This window comes from Anoplopoma fimbria, chromosome 22, assembly GCF_027596085.1.
Source record: "Anoplopoma fimbria isolate UVic2021 breed Golden Eagle Sablefish chromosome 22, Afim_UVic_2022, whole genome shotgun sequence".
Taxonomy (NCBI): domain Eukaryota; kingdom Metazoa; phylum Chordata; class Actinopteri; order Perciformes; family Anoplopomatidae; genus Anoplopoma; species Anoplopoma fimbria.
This window is the reverse complement of record NC_072470.1, coordinates 1802289-1824757: the sequence shown is the minus strand read 5'-3', so window position 1 is coordinate 1824757 and position 22469 is coordinate 1802289. Positions and strand designations below refer to the sequence as shown.

At 45.0% G+C, this 22469-nt stretch overlaps 1 protein-coding gene across 1 annotated transcript; it reads right to left on the bottom strand.

The window, feature by feature from the left end:
* Positions 1 to 246: 246 nt before the first annotated feature.
* Positions 247 to 21058, bottom strand: si:ch211-246m6.5 (von Willebrand factor D and EGF domain-containing protein). Its single transcript, XM_054624110.1, has 33 exons — positions 20959 to 21058; positions 17623 to 17807; positions 17210 to 17438; positions 16659 to 16724; positions 16049 to 16281; positions 14808 to 14897; positions 14564 to 14705; positions 13917 to 14137; positions 13146 to 13219; positions 12781 to 13057; positions 12363 to 12565; positions 11339 to 12243; positions 11111 to 11247; positions 10870 to 11031; positions 10685 to 10789; positions 9910 to 10024; positions 8339 to 8601; positions 7710 to 7929; positions 7487 to 7624; positions 5491 to 5919; positions 5139 to 5309; positions 4408 to 4784; positions 3848 to 4337; positions 3672 to 3767; positions 3490 to 3585; positions 3286 to 3381; positions 3100 to 3195; positions 2913 to 3008; positions 2697 to 2792; positions 2344 to 2439; positions 1602 to 1697; positions 1405 to 1493; positions 247 to 963 (listed from the first exon to the last, which is right to left on the bottom strand). Exons 1-33 carry the CDS (start codon positions 21056 to 21058, stop codon positions 943 to 945), a joined length of 6210 nt encoding a protein of 2069 aa, XP_054480085.1. The 3' UTR covers positions 247 to 942.
* Between the last annotated feature and the right edge of the window lie 1411 nt (positions 21059 to 22469).

Below are 22469 nucleotides of genomic sequence, written 5' to 3'. Positions count from 1 at the left end.
CCTCCAGGTAACACATCCTCTGGCGTTGGACGTCTTCAGCTCTATGAACAGATGCTTACAAGGAGACGGATGCAGCACATACAAAAGGTGAACTACGTCTGATATATGTGTTATATATATCTTTTTCCAATACTGCAAACCTGGCAGATTATTATTACTTCAGCTGCAAAAAGACCCTGAAGAAATCCAAACCTTAAAAGGATATTTATTTGTTTTCTTACAAAACAACCAATAAACAAAGCCATAATGAGAAATAACAGATAATACAGTGATTAAGATATATACAACTAGAAATATGCGACAATATAAAACAACCAAATAAATAAATACTCATACAGAGGTTAATGGTTTGTGTAGTAGAATTTAAAAATGTCCCCGTACTGAATGAATTAGCTGCTTGTAAAGACCTGATCAATAACTTCATGTATGATAAAATAAGAAGGATAGTGTGACAGACTTTTATAAGGTTGTGAAATGATTTCCTGTCTGTGGAGTGTGGAAGTCTTTACCTCTACAACAACATGTCAGTGTCTCATTAGCCTAGCTTAGCACAAAGACTGGAAGTAGGTGGGAAACTGTTAGCCTAGATCTGGGAGCTCCAACGTGGCAGAGGCAATATTGGAGCTTGGAAGTGTTTCTAGATAAATATACACTCAAGAAACCAGATTACTGGAGATGAAATACAAAGATCAAATAAATAGTAGTTTATCCAGAAGTGAGTGCAGCTGTTTAACTGCTTTTAAATCTTTTTTGCATGCTATCAAGCTTTAAAAACCTAGATTTCCCCCTGCTTTGAGTTTTTTGCGGAAACTTTACTCTAGTTTGTTTCCCAGTGGAGAGACATTTTCATTTCTGTCGACGCTCTGCTCTGATGGCTCCGTTTCATGGAGGTTTCATTGGTGCTGATTTAACTTTTTGGTGTCTGATGGTTGTACGTTGGTCTCAGCCTCGGCCGATAGGTAGCTGAAAAAAACCCAGAAGGTTTTATAATAAATGACACAGATCAAGACTGAAAATCAACAAGAAATAACGTCAAGAGAAAAGAGAACATAGAATAGAGTTCCGTCTTTAACTTTCATGACCAAAAGGAAGATATCATGGAGTCCTTGAGGCTGAATTTCGGCACATTAACAGATAAAAATGGCAGATTCACGACCAAAAACAGCACTACATTCTGCTTCCACATTCACAGACAGACTCTGACCATCATTCCTTCCTGAAGCTGCTGCCTTTAATTTAATTAAGTCACACCTTTTTTAAGACTTTTATCTCATTTCTGACGAGTAAAAACCTGACAAGAAGACTTAGAAAGCCGGAAACATTTCAAGGCCGTATTAGTTTTTTGAGTTTAAGTTATTGCAAGTCATTAAAAAGTCCTAAATACTAAAATAAAAGCCTTCTTACCCTTCTGGAGCAAAGAGATCCGCTCCGACAGGCGCAGACGTTTGGTCGGACACATCGACTCCCGTAGAGACACTTCTGTTCACAGTGAGCTGAGGAAGGACAGAACCACAGACAAAAGACAAATGTCAAAACGTGTGATATATTCGTGAAGCGCATCATTTTTCTGAGGATGCGTGTGTTTTCCTCGGGATACTCACGGATCTGACACAGCGTGCCGTGCCAGCCCGCCGTGCAGTGGCAGGTGTTTGCTCCCACACACTCCCCTCCGTTCAGACACCGCTGCAGACAGCTGGCTGCAAAGCGACACACGTCAACACATTAGAGCTGCACTCAAGTCACACAGGTGAGGACTTGAAGACATGCACTTGAAAGCAAAACCAGCACCTGACAAACACACTGTGGATATTTAACCATAAAGGTTTCTGCATTTAAAAGTCATTCTCCCAATTAAGGAAAAATGTAATTTGACATCTTTGAGAAACTGTTTTTCTCCGTCGGGAAAGAAGGATCAAAAAACGGAGTAAAGTCCTGATGAATTGAAGTTCTAACAACAGCAAAACATCAAAACTTTAACGAGGCATTAATAATTTAGTTCCTCTTATATTCAGTCAGCTTTTTTAATGATCTGCTCAGCTGCTTGTTTGATTTGAATTATGCTGGATAAGTCATAAAACAGGAAGTAACAACAACAATAGAGGTAGAAAGGAAACACAGTGGAGCTGCAGTGTCCTCCTGCTAGATGAGTGACAGGTGTTGAGGTGTCAGCTGACTGCTGGGTAATGTTTTGGTTTATCTTTTTGACCTCAACTTATGAGTTTGTGTGTTTGTTGACTAGATTGTTTCTGAACAACGTTGTGCAAGTTTTGATGTGGATGTCACTGAGGGAAAAGACGTTTGCACTGATGCATCATGGGAGCGAACAGCTATCACGACACTTACGTTTATCACATCTCTTTCCTCGCCAACCTGACGGACAATCGCACACGTCTGGGCCGACACACCTGCCGCCGTTCATACACCTGAGCTCACACACACCTGTAGAGAGAGAGAGAGAGAGAGAGAGAGAGGGGGGTGATTTAAAGATAAATGTTGAGTAGCAAATTCAGCTTTTTGATAAACAAAGATGGCAGAAGAAGAGAGCAAAGGTTCATGATGGGAAAGGGATGAAGAGGATAAGATGTGAGGGAAGCAGGTAGAAGAGGATGAGGAGGAGAAGGTAGAATAAGAGGATGAAACTGTGGTGAGAGAGGGAAATAAATAGGAGAAACAAATGAGGATGAAGAAAGACTGACTTTTCTCGCATCTTCCCCCGGTGTATCCCTGCAGACAGGAGCACACGTTGTTTCTTATACACACACCTCCGTTCTTACAGGGAGGACTGCAGACAGCTGGAGGAAAAATAATTAAAGAAACACTTAAATCAACCATGAGATAACTTACTGTGTGATCAGAATGTCTCTAAAATGAACTCCTTGAATCATTAAACTCATTGATGGCTGAGGTCGTACCGTTCTGACACTGTGCTCCGTAGAAACCGTGAGGACACTCGCAGACGTTCGGCCGAGCACACGAACCTCCGTTGAGGCACACGGGAGAGCAGAGAGCTGGAGGGGAGAGACGAGAGGTAAAACACACACACACACACACACACACACACACACACACACACTAAGACACACGGAAACACACACCCACCTGTCTCACAGGACGGTCCGCTCCAGCCCGTCAGACACATGCACTCGTCCGGAGACACACACTGGCCTCCGTTGTGACAGTGACGGCTGCAAACCACTACGACGAAAACACAAGATCCATCACATGCTAGTAACAGAAATCACCTTTTGTTTATGTTAAAAGGAAATGAAGTAACTGTGAACTCACTGGTCTCACATCGAGGTCCCACAAACCCGTAAGGACACGAACAAGTCTGCAGTCCCACACAGGTGCCTCCGTTTTCACATGGTGACCTGCACAGAGCTGCAGAGATGCATTACAATGAGTTATGTCATTTATTATAGTTCATTCATATGTGATGTTTGGAGTTTTTACTTGATAAAGCTTCTATTATGACAGTAATAGCTTTACCTTCCTCACAGGTTTCTCCATGAAACCCACTGAGACAGTGACACACACCTGGAGCAACGCAAACACCCCCGTTCATACAGTCCGGCTCACAGATTGCTGAGAAAATGTGGATTACAAACAAACAATATAATAATAATACAGAAACAGCTCTAATACTTTCTAGGTACATTTATTTTGTTTACCTGTCTGACAGTCCAATCCGGTGTAGCCTGGTTTGCAGCGGCACGTGTTTGGGGCAGCACACTCCATGTTCCTACCACACGTATGCCTGCAAACAGCTGGATAAACAGACAGATGTTCAACCTAAAATGTTTTCTTATCACCATTAAAAGAGTGTTGAAGACGTACGGAGCCGTACCTCTGCAGGCTCGTCCATCTCCGGTGTATCCTACGGGACAACGCCCACAGTGGAAACCCTCGTCAATGGATGGTTCACAGGGGACACCAGGAAAACATGGCCGGTCGGCGCAGTCCGTTACATGTCTGTTTGCAGTCGTACCGCTCCTCCCCGCTGCCTGGATGGAGGTCGCTCTTTGTACCGTCTTGCTCGGCGTTGTGAAGCTCAATGCATGAACCATCTCCGGTTCTTCTGATCCAGGCTCGGCCTCATCTCCGTCTGCAGAGAACTCTGACTCAGACAGCGAGTACGACAGAGCGGTGAGGGCCGCTGTGAGAGGGAAGGCAGGTCTCGGAGGGGTCCAGGGTTTGGCGTGGGTGGACGCCAGGTGGTTGAGCTTGGGCTGGGTTGTCTGTTTGGTCTGCGTCACTTTGCCAGACTGAGTTGATAGGTGAGGAGCGGGTGGTGTTACCTTCGAAGGTGGGGAACCAGTCAATGCTGCTTCAGACTGCTGGGGGAGAATCACAGAATGAAGGAGGTTCATATCTAGATGATACACGGCACAAAAATGCTAAACTCACCTTGGAGACCGTCACATGGGGAACCATAAAATCCCTGGAGATGGTCGTGCTGGACCTGGCGTACGTCCTGGCATCCGTTCTGAGGCTGGCACCGTGGCGGGTGATGTGGGTGTTTGCAGTGACGTGGAGGGCGCTGATTGACGTTCTTGGGACATCTCTGGAGGCGACAGTGACCGCCTCTCTCCTCCCGGTCCCGCCGCCCCTCCCTGAAGTGGGAACCTGGTCTCGGTTGGCTCTGGTGACAGACCAGGACAGGTGTTTGATGCCGTGTCTGCTGGGCAGGATGGGCAAGTGGAGCTGAGAGACTTTGCCGCTGCTTCCTTGCGAGGATCGGACGGTCTTGCCGAGCGTCTGCTGCTGAGGAAGGTGATTGGATGCTGAGGAAAGACAGGAAACACAACCCACAGTAATGTGACTCCTCTGAGCAGTTAGGACGCCAGCTCCCTGAACTTTGTGGCCAAAAGGTGGTTATTACATCCAGGCAGTCTCCAAACACTAAAACTGATTTATCTGCAGCAATAAATGACATTCCTTCCAACCAAGAGAAACAAATAAAACATCAGGAAACCAGAACTAGATAAAAGTATAGCCCACAATGTCTGGAGGGATTTCACATTAACGACAGATGTGAAATGTGTTGATTTTCATGCATGCAGATGTCCGAATAGGAGTCAGAGCTGCAGCTCCATTTGTAACAACACTGCTACATTTCAGGTTCAGGAGGACCTTACCTTCCTTGGCGTTCTTCATGCAGACGCGTCCGTTGCCGTAAAGGCCGGGTGGGCAGCGGCCGCAGACGTAGCCGACATGTGGCGGCCTGCGGTTGATGCACTGAACCCCGGGGAAGCAGGGCCTGCTGGCACACGTAGCCGACGCATTCACAGCTGGAGACCGACCAGATCCTGAGAGACGCAAACTGTGGTCAGTGCTCTATTTGAGCTGGATTAACAGCGCGGCAACCAAGAAGAGTAGGTCCTCCTAAGCAGCCTTCAGCAAGTTGTTAAGTTGCTTTAAGTGGGCTCAGTAGAGTCCACTATAAACCATTAACACTTTAGAATTGGTAGACATTGTTGGAAGCCGTACCTGAAGCTGGTCTGCTACTTCCTGGAGGTTGGGCGACAGTGGATGTCTTTGCAATAGTGTTGCTGATTCCTGAGATGTTCTTGAAAGTGTCCTTGTCGGTTGTTGATGGGTTGACTTTAATTACTTGGCTTTTTCTCAAAGCATCAGTCTTTATTTGGGACACTATTGGTAGACCTGCTGTGACGCTCTTGTTAGTTTCTGCCTTAGTGAGCGCCGGGTTCAGGCCTCGTCTCCAAGCGTTGGTCTTAGTTTGGGACCGGTTTGGATCAACCTTTGGAAGAGTCTTCCCCGCCTCAGCCCTCGTCTGCGGGGAGCTACCACTTAAGGTCTTCCGTAAAGGGTCTGTCTTTATTTTGGGTGGTTGCAGCAGAACATCTGGTGTCTTGTAGACGGTCGTACGAGGAGCAGATGTGGCAGAGACGGGGACGACTGCCATATGAAGAAAAAACACAATTATATTTTGGACTGCTGTATATACACTTTATCTGATGCACTGGAACTACTTCCTCGTCCACATTGCAAGGAACCAATAGCAAAAGAGAAAAAAATGCCGCAACCCAATTTGCATCCAGAACATATAAGAATTATGGGGGTGTGACGCCCTGTGCAGCTCCTGATTTCCCCCCGGACACATTAAGCTATGCATGTTTTGCACTGAACAGAAAAGATGAGGTCAAATAAGTCAAACCAAAGTCTGCAGAAGATCAGAGGACTGATGAGGAAATCCAAGGATCTGTCTTCATGAGTCTACTTTTACAAGGTTCAATAAAAAAAGACAGTAATACAGTCCGAAAGCTTTGCCGTGAGCCACATTTTCCATTAAGCACGGAAATGTCTTGCAACATATATCTCTGTTTGAGGTTCTCTGATTACTCAAAGGACAACAATGCAATTGCGATAATTCGTCTTGACATCCAACAAACAGAAACTTTATTCGATATGTCAACCTGTCGCCACAGCTAGAAGTGATGCCTCAAATAAGCCTTTGTGTGTAACAAAACCTCAGAATGCAAAGATTAGCGGTTAGCCTTGAAATGTTTGCAGAAAGCAACAAACCGCAGGATTTAGCAAAAAACATGACGACCCCTGTGAAGCAGCTGCAGGAGCTTTATAAATATCAAATGTCTGATTTTGTATGACAACTATCAGTGATGAGTTAACTGTCATCCGTACACATGCATGTACATAAACTTGGAAGTGTAAGCTGAGCTGGAAGCAGCGTTTCTCCCACAGCGGCAGTGTTTTCAAAGCTTTAACTCCAGTTATCAGTGGCTGCAATTCAAAGCTGTATCAGCTGCCATCTGGTTCAAATTCAATACAAGTACTTTAGTCCTGCGATGAACGAATGCACCGTCACGTTCTGGGCAGTAAGCAGATGCTCTTATCCGAAGTGATTGTACAACAGTTTGAAATGAATGCATGCAATTAATCCCATAGAAAAGTTTATTTTTCTAATAGTGCAAGACCTTATAACGTTACAGAATGACTGCAGCATTTCAAAGAACATCTGATGAAATCATGTTATGCCTGTTAATGAGATCCAGGTCTGAGCTGTCATGTATAAAGGGTCTCGTATGTGTGCACTTTAAGATCTTGTTTTATAAAAATGTAGTTTTGAAAGTGTTTTTTGCAATTTATAAATAATTATTTTCTGTAATTCTGCTAAAGCTGAGTGAAATATCTCACTTATTTTTAGTGTAAAACAGAACATTTTGTGAAATGTATTGTTCCGACTGACTTTTTTTACTTGCATCTGTATAGTGCTCATTTAATTCCCATTATCTATGTATCAAACTATGCTCTTTGGCCATCACATTTCATGATTTTGCAAACCTGTAACTGAATACCTTTTAAAACGTGCCTTGCTCAATGGTACTTTAACAAGATACAGTATATTGTTTTTAATGCACACAACTGCTGCTGTTTAACAGTGAATATTGTCTTAGCAGCTGCCCTTAAAACAACTTTAACATAATCTCAGTATGCTCATGCTTACCTGTGCATATCGTCCCATTTCCCAGCATGCCGTTGGGGCATGGGCCGCAGCCGTAGGAGCCAAAGCTGTTGAAGCACTGGACTCCGAGAAAACATGGCTTCCTTTCACACTCATTGACATCTTCCAGGCATGTGACACCTGCCGAACACACGGTAAGATGTTTCCACGATCATAACCTGAATGATCCTTTAAAACCATGTGATGCCATTTATTAATGTCTCACCTTTCAACCCTGCAGGACACTCGCATCGGTACCCGGCGGCCGTGCTGATGCACTTGCCGGCTGGGCACTGGGCCGACCGACATCCGTCCACGTCCCGGTCGCAGAGGTCGCCCTGCTTGCCCTCAGGACAGACGCACAGGTGCTTCCCACTTCCAGCAGGGACATTGACGTCCGTCACACAAGTACCTCCGTTCTGACACCCACACGGCACCACGCCGATCTGTGTTACAGGGGGAAAAGAGAGACATGTTATTAATCTAACATCAGCAAAATCAGTGTTCTTAAATGAACAAAGACTCTTCCATGTAGTCTTCCTAGACAGCCGTTAGACACTTATACCAAAAGCACTGAGACGTTAATGTCTCTTAAAATTAAGACCACATTTCCCATGAATCCTTTTCCTTCCTGCACCATTTCCTCTGAGCTCACTCATCTTAGTGTGAGCTACAGAGACACTCTAAACGAGATTATTATGTCAGCATGCAAGATTTAAAAACAGGAATTATGAGTACGACTCCGCTGACTCAAAGCAATATCCAGTTTTTGTTTTTTTTGTCTTTTGTGTGTGAATCTTGGATAATCTTGGCGGTTGAATAAATGTAGTAAATCCTCTCCTTCTCCAACTCTACCTCCACAGTGAAGGAGCTCTGGGCGTTGCACTCGTCCGACAGCGTGAAGCGGAAAGTCTGACGTCCCTCCTCCTCAGGAAGCGACGGGACCCTCCAGATGAGGAGGCCGGCAGGAGAGAGCAAGGCCCCCTTCGGCCCCTCCTCCAGCTGGAAGAGGAGGGCCGAGCCCTCGGGGTCCGACGCCGCAAACTGGAAGACAAAGTGCTCCCCGGCAAATGTCCGCAGGTCGCTTTGAGGCTGGTGGAAGGCCGGCGGCTCGTTGACTGAACACAGAGGAGAAACAGACTCAAATGAGTGTTTGCAGTTAACCAACAACACAACTAGCTCTTTTGTGACTTATTCCTTCCTTCTTCACCATTACATCCACAAGTTTTTTGGTTCCTGTCCTCAAATAAACTCCCACAAGAGAGATTGGTTTGGCTAAAAACATCCCTCCAGGCCGTTCCTGGTAGGATCATTTTAAACACACATGTCCAAGTCTGGAGGAGATTCCAGTTCCTCTCTCCTCTGGACGGCCATTTCAACGGGATCATGAAGCATCCACTTACTGAGATCACTGAGATGTTTAAAGGGGAGAAATAATCCCAGGAAACACCTGCTCAGCATGACGGTCAAATGATAAGAAACTCATTCATAAGACTATTGCTATAACTGAATTCCTAAAGGTCTAGAATAATGTCTGACAACGTAATTCCAACTGCAACAACATAAATCAACTTCTTTTAAAAGAAATGCAAATCTATAGGAACCATTTCACCCGACGGAGGATCCCTCTGAGGAAATTCAGTCCTGAAAGCTGAATGTTAGACTAAGTGGCGATTACAGCCTCACTATTCTGACTGATGGGTTTGTTGAGTGTCAGTCTGTGTAGCTGTGGGGATCAACCATGTGATTTACCCCCCACCCTGTCTGTCTCAGACTGGTTAAGCGACAGGTCAGGGCATGCTGGGAAACCTAAACCTCCGCTCCTTTGATCTGCTAATGGGGACACACAGGACCGAAGTTGGGCGGCTACCATGGTAACAGTAAGATAAATACTGTTTTCCCCGTTAGTCATCATTAGTGGGCTACAAGCTGAGTCGAAAACACGTCCTGGTGGAACAATGTTCTCTAGAAACATCATATATGATACTGTTATTTTTATTCAACAAAGGCAAAGAATATACATTAACATGACAAAACTTCACCAAAAGAGAATAAAAATAAAGAAAAGGCTAAATAAAGGGATAAAATAAGATTATAAGGATATTTTCAAATTCCAGTAATTAGGTTGACATTTGAAAACTGAATTAAATATGACAGGTAAAGTATTTTTAGTCCCACACTGAAATCATTTTTCCAAAAGAAATTGCCTTGGCATTGTATTTTTTTTATTTAGCAATCTTTGATTCTGATGTCTTGATTGAGCTTTAAATATAAAGAACAGAATGTTTGTATTTATGGATTTATCAACCAGGAACCACATCATAAAGTTCAAAGCAAATGTAAAATAAATGTTGAATTGCAAATTTTTAATATTGGTCCACAAACTTGCAACATGTGGACGATAGAAAACAATCATTCTTTTGTACCTTGATTGACAGACCAGCTGAATTTGGAGGTGTCCGGGTCGCAGAGGAGGCAAGGGCTGCTGGGACTGGAGACTCCTTCTGCGAAACACATCCCGTCGATGTTGCACGTCCTCTCCTGGAAACCACAGACAAAGGTTTGTTTGTCATATTTACAATGCTGTTTTAAAAATGCTGACATGTCGAGGTAGCTTCCAGAAATGATAAAACCTATGTTTGTTTCCCTTTTGTGGGTTTTCTCTGGAGATGCCAGGGACAAAACGGGAAATCCGCTCTAGATACATCATCTCTGCTCAAGCTAATTAAATTTAGTTGAGTCTGGCAAGAAAACCTCTCTGCAGTTGCATGTGTTGTTTGTCAGGTTACATGTTGTCCTGTCTTCATTCCCATAAAAAGCAGTTCCAGTAACAGGAGACCCTCTGCACTTTTGTTGGGCTTTTAAAAAGCCAGCTGCTGCATGTTTGGAGGAAGGGAAACAACACTGTCTCTGGTTTAGTCATTCAGCTACATGTTGTTCAGAACATTTAAAACGCTTCTCCACACTTTTCCACTAAACACCCACTGATTCACATCTGTCTCCTAAATCTGGAGTCTTAAACACTAGAGAGTCTAAGATTTCCTTTTTGTTAGTTTATTTGAAAAAATATTACTAGACGCACAGTGAATAATCTAATCAGATGATTGGCGGTGAAATCAGTCAATGCGTGGAGCCATCAGTGGGGAAGAGCTGAACATCTCTGCATGGAGAAAAACACATATTTTTTTGAATGCAAGTTACCTTTAACTTACAGAGTCCAGAGCGCGACGCCTCGCAGACCTGGCAAACGCCGTCGTAGATGGTCAGCACTTTGGCCTGGCTGTACTGGGAGCCGTCATTGGTGACCTGCGATGGGAAAGAGAGGAGCTGACACTTAAAAGAGCTTCAAACAAAACAGCTAACATACAAAAAACAAGAGACTTTACCTTGATCTCCCAGCGTGCGTACGGTTTGTCGTCCATCATGAAGTCTTCTGTGTTGACGGCTGTGTTGCTCAGAGATGGAACAGCACAGTCTAGAGCTTTGGAGCTGAGGAAGGTGGCTTTGGTTCTCTGTTTCTCCCCTTCAACCCAAACTCCGTTCATGTACTGTGGAGGCAGATCAACACAATTCAGAGGAATATATTTTAGGAAAACAGACCTTTTTGGTACTTTGCTTTTTCCTCACCTTCAGTCTGTTGGCATGGCAGCTGAGGTCGGGAGAGTCGATGAAGCCGAGGCCGAAGACTCGAACGCCGCGGCAGTTGAAGGCTCGGATGTCACACAGTCCGCCGTTCTCCAAATCTGTTAGCTCCACCGGCTGGCCTATCAGTGGAGAGATCATTGATCAGTAGAAACATAATAAATGAGCTGCTGAACCCATTAAGGATTGGAGAAACGGTCTCTGGATACTCACTGATGGCCAGGCTGCAGTCGTAGAAGCTGTAGCTGGGGAAACACTGGCATCCCCACTCCGTACACTCTCCGTTACCATTGCAGAAGTTGGGGCAGCGCAGCGCCGTCACCACCTCCCTGGATGTTCCCGGTGGAGCAGCCACCTCCAGGGCTCTCTGGGTCCGGTTCTCCAGCAGCCTCCTCTCACACTCGTTCTCCAGGTACGGCAGCAGCGCCTCCTCCCAGCCCAGGTCGTCTTTGAGCTGCAGGTCCAGAATGCAGAGATCCACCGCCTCGTCCAGGCGGCGTCCCAGCAGCCCCCGGCACACTGCACCAATGGTGGAGTTGGCCAAGGCTATCTGGCACACTTCAAGAGCTTTGGCCGAGGTCAGGCCGCTCGGCGTCGGCCATTCGGGTTGCACCTCCGGTCGGGCTTCCGCCAGGTGATCCTCGGGGAAGAAGTAGGCAAAATTCTCCAGATCCGCTTGGCTGAGGCTCTGAGCAGCAAAGACGGGCTGGAATTCAAATGAGGCCTGTCTCCTGGACCGCTCAGTGGAAAGCAGAAGATTCTCCCTGAACTCACCGTCCAGTTCAAGATCACCGTTTGGATTGTGCTCGGCGTGAAACCGAAGGTGCCTTCTCTCCAGAGGGTGAGCGTTAAAGTCAGACAAATCCAGGATGCTCTCCTCTCTCTCTGGACTCTCCATGTATTCCACTGTTGTGTCCATAGAAGGGAACACAGATGTGTAATCCACATTATCGTGCGCTATGCAGTCGGAGTGAGCGGACGGATTGTACAAGTTCCTCATCCCTCTGACAGCGTGATGAGCAGCGCTGTATCTCTTCTGGCACTGGCAGAAAGGCCTCCTGACCTCTTGAATGGTCCCGGGAGGCGTCCGGTCAAACAAACTCTCACCGGGAGCAATCCTAGCACACACGCAAAGAAATAAAAAGAAACCGCTCTGTGAAGAGTCTTCCATTTCAGCCAAATCAGGTCCTAACAAAGTTTAATGTAAAAAAATTCATTTGTATTGGTCCTGACTGACCTCCAGTCCTCTATGAAGCGATGCAGGTCATCAGGGCCGTAGGAGCCCCCGTCCGAGCCGTGGAAGTCGTTGTTGCCGTTGTGGTCGAAGGTGCCGCAGAGGCCCTGCGTGTTGCCGTAGTCAACGCTGGGCGCCCGCACGGACAGGCTCATCCCCCAATCGCCAACATCGGCCCTAACAAAGGCCCCGGAGGGAAAGATCAACTACAAGAGGAGAGTCACATCCAACAGCTTCATTAACATAATCTCCTCGTGCAGAAAAAGCAAACATTTACACTGAAAGAGCTGCCCAATCTGGATCCAATTTATAGGAGGGATGTAATACAAGTCAAAATCCATCATGCACCTAAGAGGCTATAGTTCAAGAATGAACGCAGCCAAACAAATCTGCACCAGTGTCAAAATGTTGGGATACCTACGGTGACCTTCTTCCCCTGGTGGGTCTCCAGCACCCTGACTCGACTGCCCTCCCTGTCGCCCAGGTTCTTCAGGGTGAGCTGTGGCCTCGTCTCCTGCAGCTGGCCGCTGCACATGTCAAAGACGGCGACGTCATTCCCCTCTCGCACCGCGACGCCGCAGTTGCAGGCGACGGCGTAGTGCCGGCTGCCGCAGTCCCACTGCCGTGAGTGGACCTCGAAGTCCCTGACCAGGCTCCGGTAGAGGACGAAGGTGCCCGTCTGGTGGTTTTCATAACGCCTGCACAGAAGAACATACAGATGTTTCACCAGGTCAAACTCAAATGACTTTTAAACGCCTGCTAATAACCGATTGAAGAGTAAAGTACCTGCCGTCCAGAGTAATGACATGAGGGTCGGTCAGAGAGTAGCAGATGGAAGTAGGAACGTCCTGGACCGTGACCTTGGGGCGGAGGTTAGGAGAACAAAGATGAGTGGGTGGGGGGTGGGAGGGCTCAACCCTGTGACTTTCCGACCTTGGGCTTTGATGTTTTCACCAAACACAGATGGGAAAACTCCCGCTGCAGGCCCTTCAGAGACACGCTGTCTGGAGGGCTGACAGCATGTCTTACATAACGTTCCAGCTTGTTTGGACGCCGATAATGAGTACGCAGAGCAGCACTCTTCAATCATGATGTCAACCCGTCAAACCCCCCACTGACCCCTCCATCTTCATGAAGCACTGTATATCTGTGTGTGTATGTTTTGACAGAGAGACCTGTAATTACAGCCATCTTTCTCATTAAAGTAATACTTGGATGATTATATCACACTGATGTTTTCTTTATTTAGTTTCGGTGACCTCCAGGACCCCTGAAATTCCCCAAGGAGCCACTGGAGCCTCCTTAAAGACCCATTGGGCGTCCTTAAGGAGTCCATGAACCCCTTTTAAGGACCACGTAATATGCAGTTTGCATACCTCAGGACCATAAGGGCCACTGAAGAGCTTTTGCTACAATTTGCATTTTCCTGAATCCCTGGAACCTCTACATTGTGGATTTACATATAAAGACTTTGAATCACCATAAATGTGATCTGGATGATCCTCAAATAAACTTTGAATCGTCTTGGAATACCCAAGGATATTCATGTCAACTCACTTTCAGAGATTCTGGGACGTAGTTTCTCCAGAGCCGTGGTGCGCTCGTTCCGGGCGAAACTCCGATGAGACTCGGACGATTCCCATCTCGCGTGAAGTCGGTGACGGCGGTGACAAAAACTGTTGCCCGGCCGCAGCTTCCTTCACTGCAGGCGTTGTTGGGCTGGAGTTCCACCTGGCAGGCGGACAGCGCCACATTTGGGGCCTCGTGTTCGAGACCGTCTGTGGACGTCAACACAGCAGTGAGTTAGTGTTGAAGGACAGCTAACAGCTGCCTGCAGAACTGTTCTAATGTCTTCCTGCGCTGGCTTTCATGTGATGATGTACGGGGCGAGTCGGAGCATAACAGATGAAGAACCCTGAACAAGCGTGCAGAGGTTTCTGCATGAAAAACTGAAGATGCTTGTGAAGATGTTTGCATCCGTAAATAAGAAGTTAGGGCCCCAATAGACAATTTGAGTTCCTCTCATTTGTGTTTTGGTCATAAATGTACAAATAAGGGGATCTTAAGGCTGACAGGGTGGGGTGTTTGGTCAGCTGTGGCGGTTGCTGCAGGCTCATCCTGTTGCCAACATTAGGAACAACTTAACAAGATGTTTAACTTGCAGTTTACTCAAACACTCTTCCTGTTTTTCCTGCAGGTCTGACCTGGGTCGTGGACGCTCAGGGTCAGAGGGACTCCACATTGGCGACCGTGGTCGGCGGCGTAGCAGGGGATGGGCACTGTGCTGTGCACCGTCACCTCGTGCTCCTTGCTGTTCTCTGCTATGTGGAGCGAGTCTGGAGAAAACTGAAGAGAAAGAGGGAACAAAGAGTGTTTGGTGAGTTTGACTTTCAAATACGTTGGTTTAGAAACATAACACAGTTAAAAACACAACACAAGAATGTTTACCTTCAGTCCGGCGTAGAAACCCTCACTTTCTTTAGGAGGAGATCGGGTGTGACTGGAGTTGGCTCTGAATGTGGACACGCTGCAGGAGAACTGAAAGAAACACATCACTGTTAATCCATAGAATAACATGTGTAAGAAACTTCAAAGATAAAAGTTATAGTAGACTTTTAACCCCTCTATCAGGGTTCGCTTGAAAATCAAGTTGGATTTTGTTTTTAAACTCAAAATTGATTTAAACATTTAGAGTATTTCCCCATGTTGCCCTTCTAACATTTAACTCACTCTAATGGTTTCAGAAAGAAAACTGAAGATGACCTTTGACCCAACACAGCTGTGACATCAACATGTGTTTAAGAAAGGCTCTGTGAGCGTGCCCAGCCCTCTGCAACACGTTCCAGACACAACCAGCACAATGGTCCACAGCTGTACGGGGGACAGCGCCTCACTTTCAAATAGCATCAAAATAGAAAACAAATGACTTAATGTTTCCTGGCAAGAGATTATGTCTCCAGGAAATGATAGCTGTCGACAGCCTCTGGCTTCTCAGGTTTGTGATGATTAATTATAAAAATGATTACTCTCAATGCAGAAAAGAAATCAACGTTTGGACTTCTCTTCAGCTGTAAGAAGAAGTTATTAAGGACCAAGCAAACAACTTTTCGTGGAAGATTTCTTCCTCATTTCATGATAATTGATGAGCAAAAACATCCTCTCCAAAGCTGAATGTCAGAAGCATTTCCTCTCCAGCTCCTTCATTAAAAATATGTTACAAATACAAATCGTATGTAAAGCTGTTTTGAGCCGACGCTCCCACCTCCCAAATCTTACAACTTCCTGTTTGAAGGCAGTGATCTGGAGCTGAACATGTTAGCATAATATCCCCAAATCTGTGCTTTTAAGTTAAAAAAAGAAAACAACCAAACAAACTCCAAAGAACAGCTAACTCTGCTGTGCAAGTTGTAAAGAAACATTTTTTGAATATGTGTGCATTTGTCAGTGTTAACCCCAGGACTCACAGTAAATGTGAAGAATGTGAAACGAGGCTTTCCCAACCTGCAACTGATTTAACTTCCCCGCCCTCCTCTTTCCTCCTGACTGTATATGACACACGTTGCCTCTCTGCCTTTACTCTTTAAGGCAGAAAAGAGGTCAGCATGATCCACGGCTCTGGGGGGGGGGGGGTCAAACCCTCACACATGTGTCCTCCCCAAAGACTCTAAGAACGGTCTGGCAGGAATTACCGTTTCTCCAAGCCTGAAGTGGACGCCATCCATCTCAACCAGAGAGAGGGGCTTCGGTGTGGATTCCTGCCTGATCTCGGCCTTCATGCTGTGGCCGATGTGTCTGGCCCAGACCACCTGGAAGCCCATCGGCTGGTTCCACGGCGGCGGGATGAAGGAGCACCTCAGGTGGACACTGTGGCCGATGAGCTCCGGGGTGATGACGGGCCGGGACGGCAGGGGCGGGACGGCAGCTGAAAACACGGACGGCACCGACCCAAAACAACACGAATGAGGATTTAACTTTTACAATTAATGAGAACAATTTTTCCATCATAAGTCAGTGTAAACCATCACAAATTCTAAATGTTATTTTTTGTTATTGTCATCTATAGAATCTATTTACAAAAAAGCACCATTAGATTATCAATAAATGAATATTTGCATTTTTATTTAAAGATTTGCTTTGATTTAAAATAAATTTGGTATTATAAGCTGCTTGGAGCTAATGTTAAGAAGCTAACTTAACGGTACAACGCTCCAATTAATTAAATATAAAATTCTCAATACCACAATAAGATCAAAAACAGTGTGTGGTTTAAGTAGCATTAACATCCTCAGACTGTCTCACCTGTGCATCGGCCGTTGACTTCTACCTCACCTGGCGGGCAGAGTCTGGGTCCCAAATCTGGAGTAACTGAAACATAAGATTTGTCAAAAAATATTTTTATTATTCAGGTGCACAAACATTGACCGGTACACTTCATTATAATAATAATAATTAATAATAATAATAATAATAATATTTATGTATATAGCACATTTCATAAAGACTATGAATCTCAAAGTGTTGTACATTTAAAAATAAATTCCTCCTTTTACAGATAAGATAAATAAAAGTCGGTAGGAAGAAAGCATGCATTTTGCACTTACGTTTTAAGCGTATTTAAAATAAATGTCAACAGCTGAATAAAAGCTGGAATACATTTAACATTTAAAATGACCAAAATAATAAAATATGTTTAGAAATAAAAGTGTTGAAATACAAAAATGATGATTTTAAAGACAGATGTGGGTGTCTACTGCAAAAATCCAGTCTTTATCAAAGACAGCCCAAAGCACTTAAACATTTCCAGGTCTGCTCAGACTCTCCTGGAGCTCCCACCGGTCCAGCATGTTCACCTTTAGCGCAGTATCCCATGCACCCCTGTGTGGGCTGCAGTTGGTACAGCAGGAACTCGCCGCAGTTCCGCACCGTGATGGGAATGCGGAAGAGGCAGCAGTCCTTGGTGCTGCCGTGGAAGAACTGCCAGGTGGCACAGGCGGAGAGCTGGCGGACCTCGCCGGGCCCCGGAAGGGAGGCGTCCTTCAGGGAGAGCCAGACCGGAGCTTGAGTCCCACAGCGGTTCATCTGCAACAGAAACAGTCATTACCTGCAGCGAGGCCGTCATTAAACCCTCCACCTGAGCTGAAGGTGCTTATTAAACTAACCTGCTGGATGTTTGTGCAGACAGGTGGTTTTATTTACTGGTTTTGAAGATCAAGTAGTTCCACTTCTTTGGCAGAGCTCACCTGCCATTTTTGGGGCGTCTTACCTCCACGCAGCTGGTCGGCATCTCCGCCGGCTTGTCGTTGATCCTGAACCTGTACCAGCCCGGCGACAGCGAGTGGTCACAGATCAGGTCCTGGATGGCCGTGTCCTGGATGTCCGTGGAGTCGAAGTCGATGCTGCGATAAGGATTATGCAAAGTCCGATGACCTCCAGGGTTACACTCCGGAGCTGAGATGTGCAGAATAAGGGAGGTGGAAAATGACACACTGATTTAGCAGATGTTATGTGTGTTTAAGATGGGTAATAACATCTTTCTGGATGCAGTCTAATGAAGAGGAAATGAAAACTGAAGGGTCTCAGCGGGTTTACCCTGGAGTCCTGTCTTATCTTTGACTCAGTCCTGCTGTTTTTGATAAAGACAGACGAAACAAAAGCAACTCATGTCGTCGTGGGAAACAAAAGTCTGAACGTCCTTGGCTTAACTGAGTTTTCTCTCTCTCGGTACACTGTCGGCCCAACAGGTTAGGGGGCCCCTGGACCTGTGCCTGGGTTTAAAGTTTGGACTTCTTGTTGGGAAATCACAAAGAGACACAAATCGACGCCAAAACGAAACAAAACAGAGAGACACAAAACTACCAACGAAACATGGAATGACCAAACAGGACAGAACAACAACAAAGAGATGCAAAACATCTACAAAGAGACAGAACTACCAAAAGAGGACAGAATACATCCCTGAAGAGACCTAAAACATCTACAAAGACATGCGAGATCACCAAGAGATGCAACACGTCAACAAAGAGACAGAATACAACCACAAAGAAAAGAAAAATCTCTACAAAGACATGCAAGATCACCAAGAGGAGAAAAGAAAAATCTCTCCAAAAGTTGCAGCAAATCGTCTCCAAAGAGAAGCAAAACATCCCAACAGGTCGTCTGACGCCTTTGACATGAGTTCAAGCACAGCTGTGTTCTCAACCGACTGGAACAAACTCAGTTTAAAGGTCCGGATTAAGGTTTTAATTGAGCGTATTTTAACAGGCTACATTTTGACTTCCTGAAGGAATATGTTTGTCATACGTTTATAATTTGTCTCAGAGGAACTTCATTATCAAAATGGTCTTTCGCACATTTGCTCTTTAAACTGACTGTTGGCATTGAGTGGACGAGCAGGAAGGATCATTTCACCCCCAGAGGTTATCTAAATTGCTAAAAATAACAGACATTCCTGTGAGCCTCTCGCCTCTCTACACTCGCCCCGGGAAAGGACGATCAAGCCAATGGTGCATGACCGGCCTCTGCAGCTGCAGGCTGAAACAACCGGGGGATTTATTTGAGCAGAACATGTCGTTTTCCACACTAGCACACTCAAAAGCTCCACATCTGTCAAGTGAAATGGGTCAAAGCCGTCAACAGAGGCTTTTCTGCTCTTTCAACTTGCTCCCTTTCCCCCGTTTGAGTTCCATTGTGGCGGCCGAGCGAAGTCACGTCAGGGAAAACAAACAGTCGGGGTATTTAGGGTGTTTTGAGACCGACAAAGCCTTGAATGGACTGGGCGAAGTCACTGCTGGTGATCCCAAACCCAAACAAGGTCTTACAAGCTGCTCTTCATGTTGACAGGCCCCTTGAAAGCAAATGCTCTTATTTACACCACCACACGTCTCCTCGTCTGGAAGCTCCGCTGACGAGACTCCAGGTCACAGGTTGTCCAAACATCCAGCTTTCTTTAGGCTTTGGCTGCCGGCTAAACTGCTCCAATTGGCGGCTTAATGAGTTTAAAGCCGAAGGTGGGGGGGCGGTGAGCTAATGAAGGGGCCCCCGGAGAAGAGATCCCACTGGGAGGGAGGCCCTCAGCAGCCCAGATGTGCAGGAACTTCAGCAGCCTCTCAGGAAATAAGATTAATTTGAAAGAGCGTGGCGTTAACACAACTGAGGCCACGGGTCTTTACCCCCCCGGCGGTCTGTCAGTCACCACGGAAACGGACACAGTCAGGCCAACTCATTATCACTAATTATTTAACAGTTCGGAAACACTTCACACGCTCACAGAAGGATTTGGGGATGAAGCTCCTGATGGTTTCAGAACTTTTCTTTGTAATCTTGACGAGGTGGAAAAGAAGCAAAAGCTCTGAAATGAAACTGAGGAAAAAAAATAAGGAAGCATTTGATGGATATATGAAATTTAGTTGACTACATTTAAAACCCACTCCGGATCATTTATAACCGGTGTAAGCATCGGTGTAAACTTACGTCTCTTTTTTCAGGGTTTTTAAATCAAAATGTTGATTTATATAGGTCACAAAACTATTTGCTAACAAATGCCAAACCAACAATACATCACAATAATCATTTTTTAAGGCTGAACGATCATTTATCTCGATGTGTGTCCTTAAATATCCCGATAACGATAAATATCACGATGTAGCAGAATCAGCAGATCTCTTTATGCAAGTTCCAACAACACTTTGTTTTTTATGTTATCTGGACAAAGCGTGTCCCCTGGAGTTACAGGAGTTGCAGTAGACTTTGTTTTGGCACAGAAGTGCCTGGTTCTCTTGTAGCAAAGCTCTGCGAGAACCCACAGAGCTTCATTTTATGGCCTGCCTCAAAGTTTACGAGCGCAGAGCTTTGATGTGTCGTCGGACGCCACGGAGACAAAGACATGAACAAGACAGAAGACAGGGTGGCATGTTTGACTGACCGAGACCGCAGCTTTATCTTCTAGTCAAATAAAGTTATCAGCAAGATGAAGGCATGATGGGAGATGAGATTACTGGATGATGGAGTCGTCTCTGTTTCAATCACAGCTGCATGTTTATGGGAACTGCTGTTGCACTGTTTCTTCACTAATTCCTGATGAATCAACTTCAGTGTGGTGAATCATATTTCACAAAACCAGAACTTCATCTCCCCTTTAAGCAACTTCTTTGCTGAATTGGCAAACCGTCTCCAAAAGCTTCCCTGGTAGCACAAACACTACTGGTCTGATAATACATTTAACAAAACTTCCTATTTTAAGCTGACAAACAGAGTTTCTCTGAGCTTAAACACAGTTTGTTTTTGTGTCTCAGGATTGTTACCTTTGTCCTCTGAGTGATCTGGTTTCATCTCCTCTGTCTTTGAAGGTCCATCTAACCTCTGGACCTGTTGAGTGACAGGAATGTAGCCTCACAGGCCAAGTCATGCAGCTCTGCAGGACCTGCTGCTTCTAACAGGTAATATGTCCTCTTTTTTGGGGGGGGAATAATGATTTGAAACGGAGACTCTGGGTTTCATTAGACATCTCCATCTGTTCTATGTCCCTGATCATGAAGATGAAAGTATAGTTGTGTGTCTTCATGGTAGGAAGTCATAAGGAATAAGTTTGCTTTCCACTCACCATGTTGTGCGAACGCTCCTAATTGCACCAGCCACAGCAACGCCATGCGTAAATATCCGGGGAGCGCAAGGCGCACGGAGCCAGATGCGCAACAGTCCATGTCTGCGGGTCCGGGGGGAGGAGGTGGAGAGGTGAGGAGGTGGAGAGGAGCAGCGGGCTGGCTTCAGTCGTCGGGTCCCATTGAGAGTTTTAGAGAAATGCTGAGAAAGTGGCGCAAAGATGAGAGGAAGAAAGGCTTCAATTTGCGCTCTGCTTGTTGGAGACTGCGGCTTTCCTGTGCAGGCGGCGCAAGATGAGGAGGAGGGAGGAGGAGGAGGAGGAGGAGGAGGAGGAGGAGGAGGAGGGAGGAGGCACTAAACACTCAACCCCCGAGGAGGCTGCTCCTATAGGTGGCTCCTCTCTCTGTCTCTCTATCCCCTGCAAATCACTTGAATCACCAAAAGGACAAACGTGGATTTGGTGTAAAACCAGTAAAATACATTTCAGACGTTTGCACATATACCTACCTTGTATATATATATATATATATATATAGATATATATATATATATATATATATATATATATATATGTGAGAGAGAGAGATCTATATATATAGATATAAATATATATGTATGTATATATATAGATATAAATATATATGTATGTATATATATATATATATATAAAATAAGATAATCCTTTATTAGTCCCGCAGTGGGGAAATTTGCAGGATTACAGCAGCATAGGGTAAAGTGCACACAAGAGACATAGTAGAAAATAAAATGAAATAAAAAAACAAGTATTATAAATATGCAATAAAAAACAGTAGAAAATCCACAATAACTGAAATATTATATGTACAGGCAGAAAAACTATTAAAGCTATAATTGCAGTGTATTGTATTGTGTGTGTGTATATATATATATATATATATATATATATATATATATATATATAGATATAGATATATACTCGCAGTATTCTGCAGCTGTTAGTACTCAGTGTTGTACTTGTGTACACTCACAGCAGGGCAGCAGCTGTAGAGAATGATGTCTCCCGTCAGGCTTTCATTTGGACAAACATGATGACGTGATGCACATGAAATTAATTATTTACAGTCTGGGAAAATGTATGAAAGGCTTCATTTAAAATACAAAAAAAGGAGGAGAAGTGTTGTTGTCGCTTGTTTTTTTGGGGGGGTTGGTTGGGATACATTTAGAGGAGAGTAGAGTGTATTAATGTAGTGTTTTATCATTGTACTTCTGTATATTATGCTGCCATTTATACAGTTATACAGTAGGAATTATTAAACAAACGGAATGACCAATATTAGAATGAGCAAAACAAACAGAAAGAGATGCAAAATAACCCAAAAGAGACGCAAAAAGTCTTTAAAGTGATGCAAAACGAGAAGAAAAAATAGGACCAAAGCTAGACACAAGCAACTATAAAAAGGTGCAAGACGACTACAAAGATACAATATAACGAGTACAAATATATGCAAAAGGACAAAAAAGGAAAAACGATAG

Excerpts from the sequence above, each read along its gene's own strand:
- si:ch211-246m6.5 (XM_054624110.1), bottom strand. The coding sequence starts at position 21,058 with ATGGACTGTTGCGCATCTGGCTCCGTGCGCCTTGCGCTCCCCGGATAT. Across the intron at positions 12,566-12,780 it reads ACCAGGGGAAGAAGGTCACC|TTGATCTTTCCCTCCGGGGC; the intron begins GTAGGTATCCCA and ends CTCCTCTTGTAG. Across the intron at positions 11,248-11,338 it reads CGACTGCAGCCTGGCCATCA|GCCAGCCGGTGGAGCTAACA; the intron begins GTGAGTATCCAG and ends CTCCACTGATAG.